The following is a 17,849-nucleotide window of genomic DNA, read 5'->3' on the forward strand; positions in this document are numbered from 1 at the left end:
TCTCCTGTAAGGCAGGGGCATTCAAATCTTAATCTCATGTCTTAATCTCACAGGAGTTCAGCAAGGATCAAGGTCTTGGAAAATCCAGTTCCTGCTCCTACCACAGAGCTTGGAGAAAAATTAAAAAGCAAACGTGTTCTGCTGCAGCCTCAGGGATGAAAACCTACTGCTCGCTAGCTTTGGTTTAAAAGAGCAGTTTAAATGTGCAAGAAATAGCATTAAAGACAAAGCCCCTCAGTGACAAACTATCAGTAGGTATTAATAAACTATCAAAAGGCCAGGAGCTGGATGTCATGCCCCGTGCCAGTGTGGCTCTGACCCCAGGCCCTGCTGGGGGGCAGTGGCTCTGGAGCAGGGCTGCAGCATTCTCCCTGTGGGGCTGCAGGTGGAGAGGAAAGAAAACCAAAATCAAAGAGAAAACAAAACTACCTGTCTTGTTTTTCCGCCTCAGAGACACACTTTTCTCAGGCAAAAGCTTTTAGGGATAACGTTCCCAAATCATTGGAAGGCACCTGCCCATCCCTTCCTATTGGTTGCTATGGTGAGAGATGACGGAGCCCGAGATGGGTATAATACGAGGCAGCACGCGGGGAAGGGATTTAGAGGAGGCAGGAGGGACCCGTCGGTGGGAAGAGGGGAAGGTGGTTAGAGGGGAAGGTGCCACGCTGCTCACCAGCACCGAGGGGCTGCTGTGGACCCACAGGGGAGGTAAGCTGCTGCCCGCGGTGCCGGGAGTGCCTAGGGAGGGGTGTTGTGCTTTCCTGCTCTGCTCCTAAGAATGCTTAAAACAGTCATTAAGATGAGCTGCTTCTGGAGTGAATTAATGGAAAGTTAGATCTACTAAGGGGGAGAGGAAGAAAAGAAAGAAAAAAGAAATCAGCTCTATTGCATGCAGCTCCTGCTTGGGGTGCTCGGCTGGCTGGGAGAGAGAACCTTGCGACAAGGCTCAGAGGGCACTTGGTGACCTGAAGGAGCAATGTACCACTTTGTGGCTGCTGTTAAACAGTAATTTATTAGTGGTTGAAGTCTTTTATCCAGGGGAGAGTTATTTAATTGTGATTCATACATTTGTGCTTCGTTAAAGACACTGTTATTACATTTCACCAGACTTTAGATCTCACACTTCAGATCCTGATATTACACAGTGTGAGATGCTGCAGGAACAGAAAGGCTTTATTAAGCAACAAGTTAGGTATGCAAAGTGCAGCAACAGCTTAAAACAGTTATTTAACCATTATGCAGCTTTTCCATGTGACATTTAGGTGTAAAAAATCAAGATTTCTCTTGGAAACTCCACAAGGCAAACTGGAGCTAGCCTAGTAATCAGTTTATGTTAATCACACTTGCAGTAAGTATCCTTTCTATTCCATGGGAATGGAAGCAAAAAAGCTTTCTATATAGACAACCAGTCACAAGGAAGAGATTTGTACAAAATCTAACTAGAGCTTGAAATATGCCTTGTGTCCCAGGTGGTATTTTTCATTTTATTTATTTTTTTTCTCCAAGAAGCAGCAGGATGATACAGTAGTCTGGGCACTGGCAGAATTCAAATTTGGTAATTTAACCACCTAAAATCTAGCATCTAATCTAAGCTTGTCAGGAATACTCTTCCTGTCAGTAGAGAAAGCTCCCTCCTACCTTCTGGGCAGCTCAATTCCTACAGTCACTTTCTCTTTGCAGCTGCAAAGGGGAATATAACAATTTCTACATTCAAGGAAGAGAGGTTGTGGTGACTGAGAGAAAAGACAGTAACAGCCATGAGCGTGGAAGTCGTGGAAGCAGCAGGCTTAGAAATGAAAATATTGAGTTTGGCAGGTGCCTCAACAGGTTGAGTTTAATTTCCACAACCTCCCTGTGAGCGTAGGAGTCTACAGCAAAATGGGGAGGTTTCAAAGCAGTCACCTGAGTTACTCAATTTCTAGACGTTTGCTGAAAAGTCTAAAGACAGTTGTGAAGAAGCTTTCTGTCTATTAGAGAACACCTAGAGTGCTTAACAGTTCTCAAAATGCATTTTTTAGTGACAAATATTTGCAAAACAAACAAAAAAATAGTGCAGAGACATTCATGACTTATCTGACAGGCTGTACGTTTTAGTAATTTATAAAAAGCAAGGGTAATTCTCCTGAAGCCTATACGAGTCCAATACAAAGGCTAATAAAGCTGGTGGAAAGACTGCACTGATGTCAGTGGCCTTTGAGCCTGTGCACGCATTAGGGAACTCAGCCTCTCCCTGCTTCTGGTTTCAGGGGCACAATGAACATTGAAGTGCACAACATCACTTATACCAGTGCCACGGTCTCCTGGGCCACAAACAACCCTTGTCCGGAGAATTACTACCACGTCATGTACCGCCCCAACTGGAACAGCGTCTTTGCAGGCTATTTACGCCAAAACTTCCATCGCGAGGAGCGAGTTCCCCACTCCCTCAGCTCCCTCGTCCTCCACCGACTCACGCCCTCTACCATCTACGTCCTCTGCATCACGTGCAAGAACTCCTACCCCTCCAGCAACCACTGCACCACGTTCCACACCCTGGACCAACCCCCTCTGCTTTTCGGCGGCTCAAAGCACGAGCCCACCACCTCCATGTGGATGGTGAGCAGCCTGCTGCTGCTCTGCTTCATAGCTCTCTTGGCCTACGGCTGCCTGCAGTTCTGGTCGGCACGGTGCCGCGGGGCTTCCAGGCTGAAGGAGCCCGATGGCAGCTCAGAAGAAGTGGGCGAAGGCAGCAGCTCGCTGGATGGTCCCTCGAGCGATGGACTGAAAGAGGAGCTTCTGGAAGTGCCCATGACCACTGTGCTAATGAGGAGCTCCAGTTTCATGAGGGAGAGTCCATATAGTTCCCCCCGTTGCTTCTTCCCCTACAAGAACAGCGATGACAGGAGGGCCATCTTGCCACAGCACGGCCTTCAGTGAGGGCAAAAGGGAGGCCCTGCTTAGAAGTTTGGTTCGTGCTGTTCTTCCCCAGCTCTTGCCAACACGAGCATCTGTGTGTCCACAGGGGCTGTTTGTCCCAGGGCAGAACATGAGGTGGAATATAGTAGCCACAGGGAGAAAGGTTTTTGTCAAGTGACAAAAATATTCTCATTTACTGAGAGGTTTTTAAAAGGAAACCAAGTCAGCTTTCTGGGAACAGCCAGGCTAGGCTGACTGTAGTGTCATTATCTAATCTGCATCAGTACTGTAGGTTCACTTCAAAATCATCAACCAATGTACACAAGAATAAACTCCACTCCAGTAGTTTCATGCTTGAGTGATTCTCCATTAGCATCACCCCCCAAGCCCTCGTAATGCTTGTATAAACAGTAACCATGGCCTGACAAAAGAGCTTTTTGTCAGTAATAAGTTGTATACATTTGCACAGAAGTATTTTAGTAATTCCCTTTTAGAACTACTAACGGGATTCCTGAAGTAACACCTTCCTCAGGGAGCAGCGCTGCTCTGGAGCTCCAACTCGCTCTCCTCTCTCTGCATTTAGATGGACGTGACTTGGTCCTGGCGCCAACGAGCACAGAGCAGTGTCAGTTCCCCCTAACACAGGCATGTTATGGAGGAAAATATGGGAAAGCAATAGCAAAAAGCACACTGAAGCTGCTTCTTGCATGGCTTTTTGTTTCCACACAGCAATATGACCCAGTACATTTGCATCCACCACACTGTTAATGAACTAGTTCTTGCATTGCTTTCTTCCTAAATAAAGGATTCCAACATCCACCCCTGCTGGCTGCTGTGGCTCATTTACTGACCTTGGATCCATAGAGGTAATAGGGTTGAACGTTGGCCGGTTTGTCCCGCTGGGGTTCCTGTGTGAAGGGGATTGCCGTCCTCACAAACCTGTGGTGGGCACGGGAGACGGGGAGGAAAGCGGTCAGTGCCTGGTTAACCCCGGTCAGTGCAGACACTGCGCAGTCTGGGGTAACTGCAGCACCTGAGCTACACGAATGAGCTCCAGGCTGTCACTGATGTAAAACACGTTGGTTTAACATACTACAAAGATGGTGTTGTTGCCCTTTTTTTTTTTTTTTTTTTTCTGAGAAGCTGTCACAGTTCTGCTGTGGAGTCACAGCCCTCTAAACCAAACTACCTCTGTTGCTTGCAGTTTCTGTCCAACTTCGTTGCTCGAATTTGTTACTAGAGCTTTCCAGGCCAATGGGAGCTGGTGGGCTTTAACTTTTTCTATTGCTGCTGCATTTCATTTGGAATGAAAACCTCACTGCAATGCATGTGAATTTTATGTGGCAGGTGTGATGTTTTAGAAAGAAACATCTCCAGGTGCCCCCTGCCCTGTTTTTCCTCCTCACCTGTTGGTGGATCCATTGTAGCAGTAGTTGGGTAGAAAGTCAAAGTTGAGCTCCCAGAAGACATGGAGGGTGATGCGCCCATAGGGTGCGGAGACGTTGTGGTTGGCCTCCCGGAACATGGCATCAAAGCTGTCCAAAGTCATGTGCTTGCACAGCAACCTGTGAGTCAGGCGATTTATTTCCAACAGCCACTCCAGCTCCTGCAGCATATAAAGCAATGGCAGATGCAGAAGTGTTACTAAGATGACAACAGAAACAGCTGATTTAATTGCCAAGGGAATGATTCTATATCCACACCCCGCACACAACTTCCCAGGTGAGGATGTAGCAAATGCTAAAGACATCAATTTAACTCAGTGGCCGAGGCCAATTGCACTTCTACTCAAGGGGGTCCTGGTCCAGCATCTCCCTAAACTTGCAGGCAGAAAAAATAATTTGTTCCCCACTGAGAGCTGGCTGGCTTTCACATCAGAATCCTTCGGAGGTGGAAACTGGTAGTTTTACACTACTTGACTGTGATGCTCCTGTAAAGTATCAAAGGCAGCAAATCCTGTACACACATAAGCGATCTCAGTTACCTGCATCCAACAGAGGGAATTACAGTCAAGATTTCCCACTCCCAGATCACAGGACTCTATTCTACAAGGTCTGCAAAATTGAATTCATGACTGTTACTTTATGACTTGCACAGATGCACAATTAAGGCTTCGTAAGTAGAAATAGTAGAGACTCAGCATCATAAAGGAGAATACACGTCTGGCTGAAACCTACTGTAGGTGGGACTTCTGGTAGAAGACAGCTGACTCTGTATTCAGTGTATTATTCTCAGTATTCATTGTCTTAGTCAAAAACAGTTCTTACCACTATGGATGTCAGGTCCTCACTCTCGAAGCGGCTAATGGCCTGGTCTAATGATTTGTACATCGCTGCTGAGATACGCTGGGTTATGAGCCTGTTCAGGTCAATTGACCTACCCAGCAACTGGGAAAAGAAGAGAAAATATTTGTATGTTATATACAGATGGGGACAAGCTGTCGTGGTGTTCTGATTGTTTTTTAATAGACAAAAATTAAAGCCAAATATCCAGTGCTGCTTAAATGTGAAAATGGTAATACAAATGCCTCTGTTGGGTTTACTATTACCAAGATAATAGACCAAGAGCTGTGAATACCAGAATCTACTGCTTGCAGTGTACCTGGACGTGCCTCTGCTTTAGCAGTGTCTCGTAGCGGTTGGATGGTGGGTATGGAATGATCACCCCGTAATTCTTACACTCGGCCCGGAAACGTTTGTCCAATAAAACACTGAAAAAGGAAAACAATGTCAGGAAAAAGGAAACATGCACAATCAGCTACTCTGTGGATCTTTTCCAGAGTTGTTTTCATCCTTCTTTTCAACTTGCTCTGAATGCCAAGAAAACTTCCACACTTTACTAACTAAATCACAGAGCAGAAGTTGTTACCTGGGGACTGCCGTGCCTCTATCATTCTTGGCTTTTATGGCTAAAACGTCCAAAAAGATAAAAGATTGTGCTGAAAGGTATCACTACTGCCAGGAAGTGGGGTGATCCCACAGGTATGCTCCCTCCTTGAAGGTCTGCTGTAGGAACAGTTTGCTGGTGACGGTGATTGCTCTCCTTCTCTAAGGCCAGATGTGATTATAGACAAAACTCTTGGCAGAGTTAGACTGAAGACTCGGTTCGCCTTTGGGGACATGAGAGGAGGACTCTCGTTAGAGTTCATCCACATTCTTTCAGTGGTTAAAAGGAAAAGTCATGAAGGGCCGGTCTCCCCAAGTGGAGGCAAGCAGCTGTCTAAAGTGTGACCTAAGATAGTGAGAATCCTTCTGGCCATTACAAGTCCTGCTGCTCTGCTAGGGTGAGGACAAGTGCATATCCTTATTTCTTAGAGATGGGAGGTTTCCACTCATCTGTCTGGTAAAGTGTCAAGCAAGGACATGTCTTCAATAGGCTTGGTTCACTTTGCTGCTGCTCTCACAAATTGTACTCAAATAGATACATAGGATACGAATTATTTTTATTTCACTTTTAACCATATCTGTCTTGCCACCATTAATTCATTTTTCCCATCTGCACTGGCATGACACGGATAGCACGCTCTGTGAGGAAAGGATGATCTGTTTTGTTATGTCTACCTACAGCGGCTACTCCCTGAGGGGAACCTTTTGGTTAACAGCGACTGGGATGCAGCACTATCATCACTCATCAGCAGCAGTCAGGTTCTCCTACCTGCCAGCCATTGCTTTATAATAGGCAAAGATCTGATCTGCCAGCTTGTACACAAATTGATCAAAGCACAAATTCACCTGGGGGAGAAAAAACAAGACATCATGAGGGTGTCACTAACACAGAATAGCTCCTTCCTACTCATGCAAGATCGATATAGTGCAATACAGAGCTCTAATTTAATACACACATCTATGACGGGCTGTCTAAAAACCACACTGCAGATCTCACATGCTAAACATAAACAGAAATTTGCAGTTATCTTTCTGTCCCATAGTTTCTAAATGTTCCTAGAGGGCCCAGTCCTCCATCCCCAGTCATCCTTCTCTTGCAGGGATCTCTGGGTTCTCATTTTCTTCTGATGCCTCATTACATTCTGCCCATCAGACAGACTCTTCCAGGCTCCTGGTGTTTAACAGCCTTTGGCTTCCACTGGTCCCCGTGGGCACTGCTGAGCTGAAGCCCTTAATCAGCAGAGCATGTCAGCTCTCAGAATATTCTGATCTTTTGAAAACTTCTCATTCTCATGGGATATATTTTTCAGGAGATGCCTACAACTAATTCACTGCACTGCTGGGCTGGGCTGTCAAACAGGGCAATGTGACCCCAGCAAGTTCTTTCCATACAATAAAGATGAAAAAGACTTACTTCAGCTTCAATTTCATCATACAGGAACTGCTTTTTGAACTTGGTCAAGGCATAGTATGCGCTGTCATTATAGAGGTCCAAGGGGTACAGTACATACCTGAGGGCAAGAAGACAGATCATGCCTTGGAGCATATCAGCAAAACCAGCAGCCACTCGGTGCAAGAACTGGCTTTTTTCTGACCTCACTTCTTTCTTCTCCACTCCAGTCCCTCAACTCCCCCACCTCATTCCCCTTGTCTGAGTTGCTGGAAGCAGCAAGAACAGAGCTGGACGTGTCCTAATTGTGAGTTGTTCTATCAACACTTGCTCCTTCTCTGCCGTTAAAAATGTTGTTCTGCCCTGACTTCACAGAGTGCCCTCGTGGTGGTTATGAAATCATAAACAAAGCTTTCCTAATGAGGAACATTATTATGAACATAACTGTACTTGCATAACAGCAATTCCTCTGATCATTTATCACTTGTATTAAAAAAAAAGTTGCTGAAGTGCTTCAGCCAGGGCCCACATCCCTTTGGTTGCACATGCTGTCTGGCTGCTGCATGCAGATGACTATCACCAAGTTGTGTGCTGATCCTAATACAGCAGTTGCCAATTGCTGGTTTATGATGCATAAGCAAGTGCCAGTGTCAGGAAGCAGCCAGTGTGCATTTGCTAATGAGTTATTCACACAGTGCACATTCATGTGACAGCAAGGCAAGAAATACAGTTTGTTTTTTCCCTTCCTTGTCAAAGAGACTGCTCACCACCAGCCTACCCTTCTCCAAAACAGAATTCCAAGCCTGAGTGAAGGCACAGACCCACCAAAGCCCATCAGCTCTTACTCCATCATGGAGGGCTCTTTGGTTTCCAGAATATGGTCCGTGAGGATCCAAGGCATGGACATTTCGATGGGGAACTGGATGCGGCGGCCCATGGTCAGCTCCAGGAAGAACTCCCGGAACCAGAGCTGGGACAGGTCGCAGCACTGCTGCAGCGCTTCTGAAACACAGAGGAGATCCCCCCAGTGGGAGGGCACCAAAGTTACTCCTTGGGGATGGCAGCCAGGAAAAAGCACAAGAGGCAGTTCCAGTGGTGTCATACTGGACTGGTTTGGGGCATGAAACTGCTTTCTGGGATGTCTCTGTTTTTAAACAAAGACTCTGTCCATACTGTCTGAGCGCTTTGTAATGGAAGAGGAAAGAAGGGATTGCTCCTTTTGCTCTAGAGCTCCAGGAAGAAAATTTTAATGGCTCAAAATCACTTTGGAAGATTTCTCCTGTGCCCAGTGGCTCAGAAGTTTGGCTACGATGGAAAAAAATCTCCCCTCCTAGAAACTAAACTACAATTTTTGTCTCTTTTGCGATTGCTGACTCATTTCCGTTCACATAATGATTACTACCTAGAAGCAAGCCTGTATCAGGCAGAAGTAAAACATTTGGGAAAAATCAAGGAAAATCTTCTGCATAGGTCAATGCAGAGCAAAGATATATACGTTTGCTTGTCTAAGCGTGTAAGAATTGGATTCAAGCCTCCCCCTGCCATAGTCTCACCACTGATGTTGAGAAGGTGGGTGAAGAAGAAGGACTGTTTGTGGAACTCCTCAATGGCCAAGACTATCGGTCCATCCAAGCTGCTCCTCAGAGTCTTCTTTGAGCCACTCTTGTCTGCTATGAGGGACTCCAGCATGGTCCGCACCATGTAGAGCTTTGGAAGGAAGTTAACATGAAGTTACTACTCTCCTGTGTGATACCACCACGCACCACCATGGTGCTCTGCAGCAAAAAATAACACTTTTCCCAGCTAGCTTCTACTCAACTCTCTCAGCCCTATAGGCCACCATCATTCTGAACTAGAAATAATCATAAAGCTAAAAAAAGGAGGCTTTGGGAACAAACTAAGCGTCAAAGCAACATTTAACACGTAGCATGTTATTGATGTTGCAAGTTATGACATTACTGAGTTATATTATATTACTAAAAAAGCCCATGGAAATGGCTGCCAAGCCACAGCATGGGAGATTCCTACATGGCTGTAAGGCCATTAATTACTTACTCAGGAGACAGAGATTTACATACCTGCGTACTTGATGGTCCTACTGCTCTTCGTGGGACTTTAATATCAAATCCACCTTTAGGATCCTTCTCACCTCTCAGGCAAGGATCATTTGGTGGCTCTCGACCTCCCTCCCAGTCACAGATTGTCTTCCGAATTGCTTGAAGAACACTGAAATAGGCAGGGAGAGGGAAATTAGTGTTTAAACTTGATTCTACTGCACGGTGAAAATATTGACTGCTGTGCACATATGGGGTGGGAAGTACATAAGCTGGTGAGACACAAAGTGGTTCTGGGGGGAGTCATGTTCAAAACTGACCATGAAAAGAGTTGCTGGCCAAGGTACGTTGGCTGGTTGTATAATATTAAGCTGTCTGCAAGGCCACATGCTTATCTAGTACAAATGTACTACACAAATAAATACACCAGCTTTGCGTTACATTCAAGAAAGACCAACCTGATCAGGACGTTCTTCTTCTTCCTGACTGCCTGCCTGAGTGGCTCTCGCAGGGTCACCTGGGCAAAGTCCTGCAGGGCTGCATAGATGGTGTTGCGGATAGCTTGGTTAAAGACACTCTCCATCCGGCCCATCAACACTTGCAGGCCTTTGATCATGGCAATTACCTGAAGCAAAAATTAAAGACAGATATACTTCCCATTTTTCCTTTGTATGGAGAGGTCCATAAATCCAGCATTATGATAATTTGATACTAAGTTAATTCTATTCAAGTAACTTAGGTACAACAAATAGGTGGCTTTTTTTTTTTTAATGTTATCTGCTTTAAGGATCACCACAAACTGGGGGAACATTTCCAGTACCAGTTTCTTTGAAATGGCCACTATCTCTTGGCAGACCCTGTTTCCACTACTGATCTCTTGATATTTTTAATAATGCCAATCCTGGGAAACTGCAGGTGTGTGCTTTGGACAGACATAATGAGAACATAATATCCATGAGAAAACAGTCTTTGCTGGCTCTTATTCACTCTTAATTATATTTTATGCATAGTCAAAACTTTAAGAAAAAGGTACAATTCATCAGGGAGCCACTCTGCTCACTGCCCCTTCCTCATGCTGCTCACTGCCCATCCATAACAGCAGTTGTTGACTGATATGCAAAATACCTGGATGAAGGAAGGACTGCTATTACCATTTTAGAAGCTGGGGAGAATTTAATCTGTGATTTTCAAAAGCAGACTTCAACACTGCTGGTGGACACCTGCGAGGTGCAGCTAAGAGACCTTAGAAAACTGCAGTCCGAATACTTTGAAACACTTTTAAAAATCTGGCACTTTGTGACTTACCCAAGTGACCTAGATAATTTGGGTCAAAGTGCACAAAACTTGATCGCCACATCACTCTATCTGCTAACTGCAAGGCAGCAGTTGGCACCTACCTCCACAAAGGCAAACTTCTCTTCACTGGTGTAGTTGTACCGGGTGGCTCTTTCATACTCTTCTGCTGTTCCTGGGCAATCCTTGTTGCAAAACTTATCTGTGGGATGAACCAGCTTCCAAGAGTACTGGAAGATGGAAACATGCACTGTTAACATTGCAATGAGTAAAAAGAAGGGCTGGAGGGATTGAAGAGGGCTCTGCCAGAAAAACATTCCCCAGACTTTACTACCGTTGTTTGGCTCTCCTTTGGGAACTGAATGTATGCTTCTTCCTAGCTTTTTTTTTCACTGTATTGAATATTGGTTTTTGTTTATTTGGGAGGTGCCAGTCGTAACGGGCTTTTGACATCCATGGACTTGTGTTAAGGTGTGGTCAAAACTTTCCAACTTAAGAATTTTCGCCGTTATCTGAATTACAGTTTTACTTGTTAAAGACCCAGACTTATCGCCCTTCTTTCAGTACTCAACAGAGGTGTTCAGGTGAGAAGTCACCAGCCTCCTCTAACGTCACTGGGGGCGCCCTGCACCTGCAAAGGGCAGTTCAGCTCTAAGGGAGATGAGCGAGCTCTGCTTCTCCGTTTGGTACAGAGAGACTTTGGGGTGATCAGCTGCCTGATTTTAGCATGTTTGTTAAAAGTTTAAAGTTAGGTGGCATGCAAACAACCTCACGTTTCCACAATCCATATTGAGTGCCATGTTAAAATGTTCACACTAGCCCAGAAAGAGGAGGAAATCACGCACTTGGATGCACTCACCACTTCCATGACGTGGGCACTCCACTTGGACAGCAGCTGCAGCCCCCGTAAAGCGAGATCAAAGAGCTCCCTGTACTCTTCATCTGACTTCTGGCTGTCCAGCCCTGAGCCGGTGACAACCTGGAGAAGATCACATCACATCAGCGCTAGAGTCAGCAGCTCGCTGTGGTGCCTTGGCTCAGCCAAACAGCAGCAGATCTCTCTCAAATCCCAGCTGAAAAGAATTCCCCATGACCTTATGACCAAGCTAAAACTATGCTGTGCCTATGCAATCCTATGGGAAAAGAGGTATAACTTGGCAGGACTCTTTTTAGCCAGGTGGTCCATTTATTTCCTACAGAAATATGAGTCTGACCTGTAGCCTCAGAGCGAATACCTGACCTTCTCATTCCATTTTCCCTTTGCTTTGTGATGGTTTAATACCACTGAACTCCTCTAGAGGCCTTTACTGATTTAAAGTTCAAAAAAAGCAAATTAAAATGCCAAAACAAAAGGGTTAAGAACACTAACAAATCATTAAATTAAAAGTGATGAATGAGGATGCACATTTGCAAAAAAAAAAAACAGTCTCAGTCGCATCAGAAAGGGCTCTGACATTCAGCAATCAACAGAGCTGCTGTGGAGAACTTTCCTCAAAGCCCTGATAGCTCTGTGTAACTGAGAAGACCCATCCGCAAGACATGGGTGTTCTGCCACCCACAGCCAATGATAAACAATTAGCTACAAAAATATTTCTCCTTATTTTAACTGAGCTGCAGCCAAGGAGCAGAGCTTGCAGAGCAGGCCTTCCAGCGCACATGATTTTGCATGGGCAGGGACCTTTCATAACGTTCTTTTTTATTGCTGGATCGAGCAGTGGATTTGATATAGTTTCATGTGTATCCTTCTCCCCCCCCCCCACCATATGTACTTGGCACAGTATGCCCACACTACTGCCACACTTGTCCCCTCCCAGCCTCGCCTGTCTAAGGATTACAGCGACCACCCTGAGCTTACCTCGCTGTTGCTGTAGCGAGCGAGCTCTGAGATGAAGCGGATGTGGTCGTCCCGGATCTGCACCATCTGCTCGCAGATGTTGTACTGGGGACTTATGCTGCTCTGAGTGCATGTCCACCTGGGCAAAAAAGCAACGGCTTCAAGAACGGGACACGGGGCTCCTCTCAGACACCCCAGGGACAAAGCCTTTCGCTCAGCTGCTCTCTTCACCTCAAGGTGCCCTAGACATGCCACATACAAGGCAGCCTGTGTCCTCTCTCTCACCCCCGGGGTGTGTGATGTCTTCCAGTGGTGGTCTCAATAGCACGACAGGGATGCTTGCCTCACCTTTCTTCTGGAGCATCTCTGCTCTATCCCCCTGAAGGCTGCTCTCCATGTTGGGTTCACCTGCTCCCACGGGCAGAGGTGGTTATTTCCCTGGCCGCTGTCTGGCAAGCTTTCAGGGAAGGACGAGCTGTAGATCACCACTTGTATCCCTTCTGCTAAACTTAAGGATAATCACCTCCTTAGAGGTCATCCTTCTGGGCCCTACAGGGCTGGTCACGTGCCTTTCTGCTGCAAGGAAAGACCCTGCAAGGGGCCAGCACAGAAACATCCCTTCTGCTCTTTTTGGTTCTGGCTCACATTACTAGCTTAGTGAGCAACTCTGGGAGTAAACAGTGAGCAGGAGATGATTAAAAGAACTAGATTTTCATTTGCACTGAGTCACACATACTCTGTAACAGTGCAAAGGGGTCTTAAAGGGAAGGCAGCTCTTCCCTTCCAGTGGCACAGTCATATGAAGAAGTGGTCAGAATAAGCACGAAGCAGGTCTATCGAATTTAACATCTCACTTTTCCCAGACCTTTGTTAGCCACAGACATAGAACCAGAATAGCTCCATCAAAATGCTTTGTGCAAACATATGTCTGTCAGCAAGACTCTCACATCTGTATCCATCATCACAATGGTTTTAGATGTTCAGATTCTGCTTTTTTTCCCCTAAATGACTGACTGTCTTAAGATAGACACTCATCTTCTCCAATCTAGACTGGCTGTACAAAAGGGAGGTGAGAAACCTGCTTCTGACACAGACATACACATGAAAACGTATTCCCACAGTTAACTGTGAGGCTCCTGTTGCCAATACTTGTGGAGATGGAAGTCCTGGAAGTGCTGAACCATGCCATCCCTTGTGAAATCCAGCCTCCCACCATCGAGTCCCATCGCTCGACTCTTACCCGTTTGAATGTCCCGTGCTCCCCACCAGACAATCGGCAGGCTGGCAGGAGTGGCCAGGGCTGCCCCAGCCCTCCCTGCCACATACAATCTAGTCCACAGTGCAGAAACAAAACACCATGCAGGAAAAACACCAATAAATTCCATTTTCATGGAGACAAGGAGGGAAAGAAAGTGACAAGAACAATATTAGTAAGAAATGGGGAACATATGGAACCACCTTGGCAGAGTTAGTGTTGGAAGCCCCATGCAATTTGCTGGGAAAGCGAGTGAGGAAGAAACATCGGTTAGTAAGGTGCAGCACAAAGACCTGGTAGACAGATTTTGAGACAGACATTAAATTGTGCACAGGTAAACAGCCTGCGAGCTACCTTGGTTTTGAGATGAGAAAATGAATGCAGCTGACATGTTTCGTTGAAATGTGCTTTCTGAACAGTTTGGGATAAAAAGGTGTCAATTTATAGATAATCTTCCCATTCAATTTAATTTTTAAAAAATATTTTTAGAATTTACATTTTGTAGAATTTTATTTTTTAATTTTCAATCGTAACCAAAAACCTTTTGCTTGGGAAATTCTGTGAAGCTATTTTCAGATATCTTGTGAAAAATCAATTGGCACTTTTCAACCAGCCTTCAGGAGGGCAGGGGAGGGCGCTCCCGGGTGAGCCACGCAGTGGCAGAAAGCAGGACCCGCCGTGGGGAAGGGAAAAGCAAGCAGGCGCAGCGATGAGGCTGTTGGTTAGTTCCTGTCCTGATGGCTGTTCACCTAGACTGCTTCTCGCAGGTGATGGAGAGATCTGACTTCCACGCAGCCTGGTCCCACAGGTGAATGGTCACTCGCTGGCTGCAATCAGTGGTTACAGCCAACACAGCTTGGATGTGCGGATGCAAATGCTATTCTGAGGATGTCCAAACCTGCCAGCGATGCTTCTAACACTAACTGAGCACCATGCAAAGCTACAGAGACAACTGGGGCTTCGCACACGAGTGGTGTGATCTGCAGTGACATCTGCACATTCTCTTGATGGGAGCAACAAACTGGCTTCCAAACCACACTGTGAAGCCGTGAGGCAGCCCCCATGCCACGACGACTGAGTACGCCTGGAAAGACTCCATTTCTGCCTTTTTCCCACAATATTTATTCCTTTCCAGTGCATCTGACCCACCCTGTTCAATTCTCATTCCCGCTACCTTTCTACACGGGAAAGTGCCTGAGCTAGAAGAGACGCCCTGCCTACCACGTAGATCTGGCGCTGTGTTCACGCTCTGGAGGATTTTGTCCTCGGGGTGAAAAGTGTGGATTAAAATCTCTCCAGAGCAGGAACACGCTGCTCACACTCACACGTCCCAAGCACTCAGTGGCTGCCCCAGACCACGCACCATGCCTGCTCGCCTGCCTGCGTGCATGGGAAGGGTTCCACGGAGCCGGTGAGGACATCCTCCCATGCAGGGACACACAGGTACACACGTGCACACACAGGTGGCTGCAGAGTCAGGCACGCTGGGGTGTGCACCCCCTGGGGACACACACAGGTACCCGTGCACAGACCTCACGCACGCCGGGGAGGAGGAGCGGCAGCTCCCACGGCTTTCGGGACACACACAAAGCCAAGAGACATTATGGCAGGCACTCACTTGGATTTGTTCTCCTCATAGTGAGCACTGGTCTTAATGTATCTGGCCAGTTCTATCTGCATATCGCCGAATAAAGGAACCACCTGCAGCTGCTGGAAAAGAAAACAAAAGATGGTTGAAACGCGGCGGAGAGTCCCTAGGGCGACACAAGGGACTACAAAGAGGCATCCTGCATCTCTGAAGCTACAGGAGGTGTCAGGCTGTTCAAAGCAAGGTGCAAACCTGGATGCAGGGCCTTTTCACACCTAGGAAGCAACTGAAAACTAACACAAGTTGTTGGTTTTTTTTTTTTGGCAAGTAAGATCACTCCCTGCGAGTGCTCTGGAGCCCTGGGCTTGCTGATGCTGGCTCGGTTAATACCAGAAAGGTTCGGTGCTGTACTCAGCATCAGTTGTGAGAGAAAAAAGGTCTTTTTATACCAAAAAGAGAGAATTGTATTCCTAAACAGCACTTACTGCCTCCCGCCATAATCCTCAACAGTACTGAGGGATAAAAACTAGCACATTGGTATTTTGGCAGCATGCTGGGGAGGGAGCTGCCGGCTGCTCGGCTGCCTGGACTGCTAGAGATGTGGCATCTTTCCCCAGGGACTCAGGTTTTACTTTGGCCCTGTGGTTGTTAGTGATGTGTCTTATGATTTCTCCATGAAAACAAAAACATAGTCAATGTCTGTCTGCACTATAACATGGCTTTGTTCTCCCTTTACGTCTCAGGAGGATTTTGAAGGGAAATAAATTCTAAGCGCAGTGAATGTGCCTCAAGCTCAGACAGGTCCCTGCTGGAATAAGCTTTCAGCTGCAAGCTAAATTCAGCCAAGAGCTACCTACAATTCTTCAAAAAAAGAGAAGCTTCAACGTCACCCAGCTACAAAAGCCTAGCCCCAAAATACAGGGAAGATGGTGGCAAATTCACTGTCCTATTATCACACTTCTCAGGCTGGCTTGTGTGGAGGATGTGCAATGCTGTCATCAGAGGTTCCCAGTGGCACTTTCATAAACGGTTTAAATGAAGGGGTAGTTCATTTTCACTACTCAAATTCGTGGTCAATCCACTAGAAATTTAATCAGAAGGCAGTAAGCAGATGTAGTAAAAGGAGTAGTTGGCCTTTTCTTATTGAGATCTGATAGTCTGGAGTGGTACTTAACTGATTAGGTGAAACCACAGCAGATGTTGAAGAAGTGCAAGTGGAAAAAAAAGCTGGAAAGGAGAAAGTTATTCCATGCAGTGGAAGATATTTTACCAGTCCAATTCTCTGATGGCCCACACCACTTTGCAATGAGCAACAGATCTGCTTGAACGCACCAAGATGACCAAACTCTACACAGAATGCTGAAAGCTGGATTTAAACTGAGGCAAAGATTCAGTAAAACTAGCAAAGCTGAACCAGGAAAAACTCAGAAGACTCTGAGCAATGGCTTGATAAAACTCCTTTGCAGAGCTGCAGTCCTCAGCAATCTCCCCAGTGACTGGGAAGCGTTCTGCCATCTCATTATCTGCCCATCTGTGAGGTTACGGTGTCGGGCTGTAGCTCCCTATGCGGGTGTCAGAGCCCTGCTCTCAGAGCTGTCTCCAGGAGATGATGCAAAGATGGGTAAATAAGTCCCCACTCACTCGGGCTGAGGAAGCAGCAGCAGGTTACCTCAGCCTTCATGAAATCAGGCTCACCAACACATTTGTCCCTTGCCATATCCCACCATGAACTAATCTTCTCCAAACCTAGAAAGCCACCTAGACCCAGCCTTGTGCACAGAAGCAATAGACAAGAAGAATGACTTCACCCTGCAATGACACAGGAGGCGCTTGCACTGTGCTGAGCTCATGCGAGCTGTGCAATCAAGCAGAGACATTGGGGATCTCAGCCCTCCCCTCCATATGCCACTAACAGCTTGCACACACACCGCATTTGGGGAGGAAGAAGACGGTTATCCCAAATCCTCCCTACAGCCTGACCTCCAACTGCGGACCAGTCCAGGGGTGATCCCAGCTGCACGTGGAAATGGGGCAGAAGGAGGCTGCAAAGCTGCTTCCCACCGTGTCACTGGGAGCACTCAGCTCCCGCAGACCTTTCCTCAAAAAACTGATCTCAAAAGACAAAAGGATTCACCAAAACCACCAGAGGAGCCCCTTGAGGAACTCAATGAGCACCTGCAAATTGCAGCCAACACAATCTCCTCAAGAAGCTTTTTCTGCCCTACAAGGAGCACAGTTTACACACCAAGTAAGACTGCCGACGAAATGTTGGCTGACCAGTTTTGTCCCGTCCCTCACCATGTCAGCTCAGCAGTAAACTGAGAGAAAGGAGCACACAACCATGACCCATACAGACCTCAGCAAATCTATCCAGGTTTGCTGGTGGCCTGAAATCGTGGTACTCTTCAGAAGACTGCAAGCCAGCCTCAAAAATGTGCCCAGAGCTACAAGTGTGCGTCAGTCTGGCACACCCTTCCCTCATCCACAAACACAGGCTTCCCACGCGCCATCCCTGTCCTTCACCCCTCAGCAGGAGGGCTGTCATCGCTCGTCTCACCCACGCTACACCCACCTATGCATGTTCACAGCAATCCCCTTTCTCATCCTTCAGTCTAGGTAATTTCTTGACCCTTTGGGTGGTTTTTTTTTGGAACT

At 46.6% G+C, this 17,849-nt stretch overlaps 2 protein-coding genes across 6 annotated transcripts in view; one reads left to right on the plus strand and one right to left on the minus strand.

The window, feature by feature from the left end:
- CYFIP2 (cytoplasmic FMR1 interacting protein 2) overlaps positions 1-17,849 on the minus strand; it is a 49,807-nt gene that overhangs the window by 17,303 nt on the left and 14,655 nt on the right. For 4 of the 5 annotated variants that reach the window (XM_035338964.1, XM_035338962.1, XM_035338960.1 and 1 more), the window contains 14 exons: positions 15,225-15,316; positions 12,373-12,490; positions 11,377-11,496; positions 10,622-10,747; positions 9,683-9,849; positions 9,249-9,396; positions 8,724-8,877; positions 8,016-8,172; positions 7,195-7,291; positions 6,550-6,626; positions 5,497-5,605; positions 5,163-5,282; positions 4,302-4,501; positions 3,747-3,834 (listed from right to left, as the gene is read on the minus strand). In XM_035338964.1, the coding sequence (XP_035194855.1) occupies positions 3,747-3,834; positions 4,302-4,501; positions 5,163-5,282; positions 5,497-5,605; positions 6,550-6,626; positions 7,195-7,291; positions 8,016-8,172; positions 8,724-8,877; positions 9,249-9,396; positions 9,683-9,849; positions 10,622-10,747; positions 11,377-11,496; positions 12,373-12,490; positions 15,225-15,316 (1,773 nt within the window). The remainder of the gene's footprint in view (positions 1-3,746; positions 3,835-4,301; positions 4,502-5,162; positions 5,283-5,496; positions 5,606-6,549; positions 6,627-7,194; positions 7,292-8,015; positions 8,173-8,723; positions 8,878-9,248; positions 9,397-9,682; positions 9,850-10,621; positions 10,748-11,376; positions 11,497-12,372; positions 12,491-15,224; positions 15,317-17,849) is intronic. The other variant, XM_035338963.1, reaches the window with a different exon arrangement.
- Positions 559-3,715, plus strand: FNDC9 (fibronectin type III domain containing 9). Its single transcript, XM_035338970.1, has 2 exons — positions 559-708; positions 2,247-3,715. The coding sequence occupies exon 2, from the start codon at positions 2,254-2,256 to the stop codon at positions 2,914-2,916; it is 663 nt and encodes a 220-aa protein (XP_035194861.1). The 5' UTR covers positions 559-708; positions 2,247-2,253; the 3' UTR covers positions 2,917-3,715.

Source organism: Oxyura jamaicensis, chromosome 13, assembly GCF_011077185.1.
Source record: "Oxyura jamaicensis isolate SHBP4307 breed ruddy duck chromosome 13, BPBGC_Ojam_1.0, whole genome shotgun sequence".
Lineage (NCBI taxonomy): Eukaryota > Metazoa > Chordata > Aves > Anseriformes > Anatidae > Oxyura > Oxyura jamaicensis.